Consider the following 8,263-nt stretch of genomic DNA (forward strand, 5'->3'; position numbering starts at 1 on the left):
TACGTAAGTTACACATACATACTGTTTACAACAGATATAGAATTTCAAAGGATCTGACTTTAGGCACGCTAGACTCACTCACAGATTTCAACTTGACCAACACCAAAATACTTAGCCTCATCTTTTATTTTTCAATAAAAAGTATATTTTTTTTGTTATTAAATAGACATACACATTCGATTCAGTTATACAAATAGACACTTATTAAAATTATTATAATTTTAATAAAATTATTATTCTCATATAAGTCACACACATTATTCACAATCGGTGTAAGATCTCAAAAAATTTAATTTTTTCATTATTATTTAATTAAAAAACCGTTAAATGGGCTGCTTGTCTGTTTTCAGCTATAGGAATTAATATGACGAAAAAGTTAACACATCACAAATTACCCATAAATCCGCGCGTTTTATTTACGTTTCGCGAGGCAGTTGACACATACAATGTGAGCCTAAACATAGCTACCGACCCGACTCGATCCGATCCAACGAACAGTCATTATTGTAAAAGCCTATATAATTCCTCAGCCAGCAAACTTGCAAGCTCTAACACAAACACGCACAAGAATCAATCAGGGGGGAAAACAAATCAAGATTTCTTCTATTCTTCACTTGTATTGCACACCCATAACCATGTCTCAGGTACCCATTTGATATCTAATTCTCTGTCTTGATTCTTGTTTCTTGTTTTCGATTCATCAGAATATAGAGAGTCTAATTTGACGATGTATGTGGTTATTATTGTTGTTTTTGTGGTTGCGGTGTTGGGTTTGATTTTGTGGTGTATATGAATTGGGATTATTGGATTGGAATTCATGATTTAGTTGAATTTTTATGCTGGGGATTGTAGGATGTTTAATAATTTTGTTTTATTCGAGATTTCATAGGGGATTGCCTATCTTGTATTAGTTTTGGTGGAATTAATTAATTTAAAAAGTTGAATAAAGTGCAGATTTTCCCCCAAATTCTGGCGAATTAGATCTTGGGCTTTAAATTGAAAACAGATTTGCGCAGTTGACCTGGAAATGGAAAGAGATGCAACTCCTGTAAAATTAGATTAAGATTTGTAGTTCTTGCTTGAGCATAAAAGTCAAAATTTCATTTTAGATTATGGTTCCTAAAATATTTCATCAAATCGTTGTTATATTTCTTTGGTTTCTGCTATTCTTCGCTATCTGTGTGTTTTTTGCTTTTGAATTTTTATCTGTAATTGATGTTTTGATGGCTTTGTCTCTGTAAAACAGATTTTAAGTTTGTAATATATGGCTACCTGTAACACCTGATGATTTTTAGTTTAAAGTTAATTTGTCAGTTTCTTATGTACGCAATATCTTTGTCGAAGTTATGTTGTATAGTCTAAGATCGATTGCATTCTTTCTGTAGTTGAAAACAAGACATTTGCTTTACCATGTGATCCTTTTCCCTCTTGCTTGTTTTCTTTTATAAGGTCAATCTAACAGGCAATTTGGTTTTGTTGCAGACTGTTGTGCTTAAGGTTGGTATGTCATGTGAAGGTTGTGTTGGGGCTGTGAAGAGGGTTTTGGGAAAAATGGAAGGTTAGTCAACTTTTTTCCCTCTCTCCCATCAATTCTTTTTAAATTTATTTTGCACTTTTGTTGATTATATTTATACCTGATTACCTAAATTCATATTTGCAGTTAACCTTTCTTTTTCTTGCCTAGAATTTGAGATAGGCTTTGCTGGGTTGATAATTTTTTCCTTTGAACTTCGTCTCTCTCTTTTTGTGGGAAACCCTAATAATATATGTGGATTGTGGTATATGTAGACTTTGAAGACGTAGAGTTAAGATATAAAATCTTGGATCTGTATATATAGGTAGAACTAGCACCTGCAGGTAGTTCTCATAATTGCGCACAAACCAAGTTTTTTCTTATGACATTTGTTAGGTTCAATGGCAATTGAGAAATCTGGCAGGAATTCTGTTTTGTATTAATCTGGTAATAATTCTGTTGTTTCTCAACCATATTTAGGTGTGGAATCTTATGACATTGATTTGAAGGAGCAAAAGGTTACAGTGAAAGGAAACGTGCAGCCAGAGGCAGTTCTTCAGACTGTTTCAAAGACTGGGAAGAAGACTTCCTTCTGGGAAGCAGAGGCACCTGCAGAGCCCGAAACAAAGCCTGCAGAAACTGTGGCTGTTGCTTGATGTTAATTCATATGCTTTATGAACTAGTACTTCAATGGATCATAGATGGTCAAACTTAATATTTGCTGTGATGTATTTTGCCATAATTTAGCACCCTTATGCGACACTTGGTTGTAAGCTACAATAATAACTTGGAAGCACTCTTAGGGCTGTGTGTATTGTTATTAATAGAAAATGTGCTTTATGGTCGTATGCCCATATACTTAATTTGGTTCATAAAAGGAAAGTTCAAAGTAGCTTAGGAAGAGAAGAAAATAGTAAATAGGAAATTCATCTTTCAATGGTTTTAAATAGTGCTTTTCTATACACTTTAATGGTACTGTTTTGGATGAGAGATTATTTTGTGCTCTTGAAATGTATCCCTTTCTCGAAATACATTGGATCCACTTTTCTTTAATTTAGGAAATTTTGTGTATGTGACGAACACTATTTTTAGTGCTTCGGAGTGTATGCTATCATCAATATAAGTCTTCCTTCTCTATTTTTATTTATAAATAAATTAATTGTTTACCTTTTAAAGAAAAAAAAATATAAAATATATAAAAAAAATTAGACAAAATTTGGAAGTTAACCTGATAGAAAACAGAAATAGAAAGGTAGAAATCTAGAGAGAGAAATTACGGAGAATTATTCAAGAAGAAGAAGAAGAGAAAGAAATCTTATTCATTAGAATCAAGAATCACAGAACTACTTTTCAATATCAAGAACACAACTAATATAGCTAATTTCCCTAGACTGACACTATTGTTACAACGCTTTATCCAACCTAACCACTTGACACAACAACTATTCTTAGCGCATGCCCTGCATATGTTGAATGAAACACACGGTTCCAGTAATCAACTTCAGCTTCTTTCACTTTCACTAACGACATTGTATCAATACCCTCCCCTTTAAATCGTCCTTGTCCTCAAGGACAAAACGAAGGAAATCTGGGCTAAATCCCATCAGCATACTCCCAAGTAGCATCAGTTGAAGATGAATAGGCCCAATGAATAAGCCATTAAGTGGTAGCAGCATTACCATGTTTTACTGTTTTCCTATCTAATATAGCCTGAGGATAAGGTGTTTGCACTGTAGGCAGAAGTGTAAGTGTAGAAGAGGCTAATATATCAGTGCTAGAGTGAGTAGGCTTTAACAGGGAAACATGAAAAACATCATGAATTTGAGCTTCAGCAGGTAGCTGCAATTTTTATGCCATTGAATCAATACGATCCAAAATTTTGAATGGACCATAATAACAGGAACGCAGCTTAAAAGTGGCTAGGCATAGAAGACTGCATATATGGCTAAAGCTTAAGATAAACCATGTCACCAATTGAAAATTGGCTCTCAGTCTTATACTTATCAGCCTAATTTTTCGTATTATAGGCAGCTCTATCCAGTTATTGTTTTAACAAGGCTATAATAGATTCCCTGTCTCGCATAAAAATATCAACTGCCTCCACATTAGATTCACCAGGCAAGTAAGGAAGATAGACTAGTGGAAGAGCTCCATAGAGTGCTTCAAAAGGAGATTGATGAATGGAAGAGTTAAGAGGAATTATAACAGAATTCTTCTAAAGAAAGCCACTGATACCGTGAGTGAGGCAATTGACTAGCCATACATCGCAATTAAGTTTTAAGGCACCTGTTGACAACCTTTGATTGGTCATCAGGTTGAGGGTGATAGGCAGTCGAAAGAGATAAGGAAACACCTTGGAGCTTAAAAAATTCCTACCAAAAATTAATAGTAAAAATTAGATCCTTATCAAAGACAATAAAGTTTGGCAGTCCATGTAATTTGAAAACATTATCCAAGAAGGCTTGAGCAACTGACTTTGCTGAATATGGATGAGTAAGCCCAATGAAATGAGCATATTTAGTGAGCCTGTCAACAACAACCATTATCACTGACCTGCCCTGTGATTTAGGTAACCCCTTGATGAAGTCCATATTGATATCAGTTAATAAACCTTGAGGTAAAAGCAAGGGCTGCAGAGCTCCAGGAATGGCTACAGTTTCATATTTATTCTTCTGATATGTAAAACAATGTCTTATATACTTCTTGACATCTTTCTAGGGTCCTTTCTAATAGACAACAAAAGATAACCTTTTGCTAGTAACTGAAACCCCTGAGTGTCCCAATACAGGATCATTATAAATCTGCAACAATTTTAATTTCAACTCATCACAATTACCCACCACTAGCTTGCCATTTCATCTAAATTCACCTTCTTTCCAAGTATACTTGGAATGAGAAGCAGTGTCTTGCTCAAAATCTGCTATGAGTGTCTGTAAAGAAGGGTCAGTCTGCCAAGTGACCTGAATTGAAGCAAATAACTAATCTGGAATAACATGGACTAAAAGAGCATAAATGCCAATGAAAGATACTCTAGAGAGGGCATCAACTACATGATTCTCTTGTTGTAACAACCACCATTTCCCAAAGTTAGAATTTCTATCATAGATGGAATATTCTGGCGAATTCGAAGATCTCACTGATAAGGGAACGATGGTAGAAGTATATGTGTGTGTGTGTGTGTGTGTGTGTGATGTATTTAAAATATATTTAAAAATGAAAATGTTTTAATAGTTTTGACCAAAGAAAAGTTTTAAATGTGTTTTTGGCAGAAGGATATTTAGCAGCCGAAGGATAGACTATCTGCAACCGAATTCCTTTTTATTGTTCAAATCCCTTTTAGACAAAATAGACTCCGACAACTGGAATTAAGGCTTTGACAGCTGAAAGTTCCTCAATAGTGAGGGTATAAAAAGGGACTAAAGTTTGTTTTTTGTGAAAAAAACTTGTTTCTTCCTTTCCCCTTTTTCTCTCTACTACTAGAGTATGCAAGGAGGTCTTTGAAGGAATTCTCTTGACATTTTCAAGGATTTGAAGGTGGATTCTTCCATTTAGAAGCTTGGGGGAGTGGATTCAAGCTTTGGGTCCATGGTTCTCTCATTTTGAAGCTCCAAGAAAAGAAGTAACTTTCTTCTCTTCTTGATCTAATAGAAAGATCCAAGCATGTTGTAATGATCGGGCTCCAACTACTAGAGGAATTGTCTGCTTTGGCTATAAGCCTCACGGTTTTGTCCCATAGGTGGAATAGAAAACTTCCCAGGAGGTCACCCATCCTAGGATTTTTCTTAAGCGAGCACGCTTAACCCTAGAGTTCTTTCAACTCTCCAGGCCATTCTACCAAAAGGCGCCTCTAGTGATTAGTTCTCCCATTTTATATATCATTACTTTTTGAACCTAAGACCATCTCCATGCTTTGCCGATGTGGGATTTGCCTAAGGGAGGATGCTGAGTTTTGCCCCACCATCGCCCAAGAGGACACCTGACCGGCTCTGATACCAATTGTAAGTCCCTTAGGCAAATCCCACATCGGTAAAGCACGGAGATGGTCTTGGGTTCAAAAAGTAATGATATATAAAATGAGGGAACTAATCACTAGAAGCTCCTTTTGGTGGAATGGCCTGGAGAGTTGAAAGAACTCTAGGGTTAAGCGTGCTCGCTTGAGAGAAATCCTAGGATGGGTGACCTCCTGGGAAGTTCTCCATTCCACCTATGGGACAAAACCGTGAGGCTTATAGCCAAAGCGGACAATTCCTCTAGTGGTCGGAGCCCGATCGTTACACATGTTGATAAGGAGTTTGGTTTTTATAACTTCAATTTCTTGTAAAGTTAGGTATAAGATGAGTTTTGGTAAAATTTATGCATGTTAGGGTTAGGATTTTGTGATTTTATGTTAAAATTTCATGCTTTGTTATTAGTTTAGTTATGTTTAAGTGTTATGAGCTTTAAATGACTAGTTTCCCTTAATGGATTTGAGGGAATTCTTGTTTATGTTATATTAGTTTGAGGAAAACCTAGGTTTTGTGTTGTTTTTAGATGATGTATGTTGGAATTGAGTGTAATTTTAATTTGTTTTAGGCCCAAAAGACATGTTTATATGTTTGGTTTGTGTTTTAGAACTTTAGGATGAATTTTGGGGTTTTTGAGAGAAGGATTTTGTAGGTTTTTTATTTGAAAATTCTGAAAATTCTCAGATTCGACTGTCCAAAGCCATAGTTTTGGTAGCCAAAGCATGTAGTTTATTAGGAGACTGCAAAATTTCCAACTTCGATAGCCGAAGTCTAAGACTTCCGCAACTGAAGTTGGTTATGCTAAGCTTATTCTCCTTCCCTTCTAAGGTTTCAAAACATAATTTTAGGGTTCCTAAGGGCCTAGAATAAGATATTTAATATGTATACAGAGTTTTAGAGTTTTGTATAACCCTTTAGGGTCTGATGTTATGGGATCGAGCTTAAAGAACTCGAAAAGTTAAGGATCTGAAGATAGCTTCCATTCAAGTTAGATGGTTGATAGGCTATAAGAGGTGAGTAACTCTAACCTTAATAAATTTAAATTCTTTAAATATAATTCATGATCATCCACATGCATCATTTTATTGTTTACTAGGGTGTACGTATCTAGAGCACAATGTATCTAGAGCACGAATATATTGTATTTGTGTATAATTATTGTTGGTGCATGATGGAATTTAGATGACCCATTGGTTTCCCCTATGTTATGTATATGTTATATTTATGATGTGATCATGCATGATCTGTGGTGCTAAGTCCAAGTGAGGCCTAATAAGCCTCTAGCACACTCCTTTTAAGTGAAAGTCCTGAGGAGTATCTGTATAAGCCAGACACATTGGATTTGGGGAATCACTGGTGACAATTCCATCTTATGTGGAATGTTTATGATGTGAAAACTCGTTTGGATGATGCATTGCATATGCATGAAATGAATGATATAATTAAATTATGTTAGTTAGTTTATTCATTGAGTTTATGTAAGCTCACCCATTTCCCCTAACCCCAAGTACAGGTGTGCAGGAGTAGAAGAGTCTTTTAGAGTTTGACCAGCAAGAGTAGCTATAGAATGTTTATATATATATTGTATGTTTTGTGGACATGTAATATGTAAAGGAATAGTTACTGTGCTGGTATTCAAATTTTGATAGATGTTGTATTTTATGTATGTTTGAAATCTAAGCTAACTACTCATGTGAGTATGTATATATGAACTAATTACACTTTACTGATTTTATATATGTGAAGGTTCAAATTCTGAGTCAATCTTATGTTAATTATGAATGAGAAAACTGAAGTATAACTATTTGAAATATACTTGGATTGTGAGATATAAGAATATGTTTATGTTTAATAGGTTTTCAGATTTACTACAGATTCCAGTAGCCTTAAGCTGACTCAATCTCTAGCACCAGTAACGGCCCCTAGTTTGAGTCATTGCACTTTTCCCTTCTTATACTGGATTTCATAGTCAAAGGCCTGCAGCTTGGTAAGTCAAGTTTGTTGAGCAGAAGTGTTCAGTTTTTGTTCCAGTAAGAATTTAAGACTTTTATGATTAGTCTTAATAATAAAATGCTTTGTCATAAGGTAATGGACCACTGCTTGATAGCAAACAAGATGGCAAGCAGTTCTCTCCCATATGTAGAGAAGGCCCGATTCTTGATAGACAAAGCTTTACTGATAAAAGCTAAGGGATGTCCTTCTTGCATCAAGACTTCTCCAATACCTTCACTAGAGGCATCTATCTCTACCATAAAAGTTTTAGTAAAATCAGGCAAAGATAATACAGGTGTGTGCGCCATTAAATGCTTCAACTGATTGAATGCCTGTTGTGCCATTTCTTTCCACGCAAATGCACCTTTTCTCAACAAAATCAGTACGTGGTTTAGCAACTTTTCCATAACTAGCTACAAATCTTCTATAATATTCAGTTAAACCGATGAAACTTCATAATTGCTTAATATTTTGAGGTGGAGGCCATTTTTGCACAGTTGCTATTTTCTTTGGGTCAGTATGTAGTCCATCTACAGCTACTACATGACCCAACTATTCCACATGATCCTCCCTAAACTGACTTTTGCTCATCTTTTCGTATAACTGGTGATCTCTCATAGTTTGTAAAACCAACTGTAAGTGATACAAATGTTCTTCCTTGGATCTACTGTAAATAATTATGTCATAAAAAAAAACAGAATAATTTCCTGAGGAAAGGTTTGAAAATGGAATTCATTAGGGACTGAAATGTGGC

The 8,263-nt window shown here is 35.2% G+C and overlaps 1 protein-coding gene across 1 annotated transcript; it reads left to right on the top strand.

Moving 5' to 3' along the window:
- Positions 1 to 383: 383 nt before the first annotated feature.
- On the top strand, positions 384 to 2,361 carry LOC110645579 (copper transport protein ATX1). Its single transcript, XM_021798790.2, has 3 exons — positions 384 to 644; positions 1,483 to 1,558; positions 1,994 to 2,361. Exons 1-3 carry the CDS (start codon positions 636 to 638, stop codon positions 2,167 to 2,169), a joined length of 261 nt encoding a protein of 86 aa, XP_021654482.2. The 5' UTR covers positions 384 to 635; the 3' UTR covers positions 2,170 to 2,361.
- The last annotated feature ends 5,902 nt before the right edge of the window (positions 2,362 to 8,263 follow it).

This window comes from Hevea brasiliensis, chromosome 14 (genome assembly GCF_030052815.1).
Source record: "Hevea brasiliensis isolate MT/VB/25A 57/8 chromosome 14, ASM3005281v1, whole genome shotgun sequence".
In the NCBI taxonomy this organism is placed as follows: domain Eukaryota; kingdom Viridiplantae; phylum Streptophyta; class Magnoliopsida; order Malpighiales; family Euphorbiaceae; genus Hevea; species Hevea brasiliensis.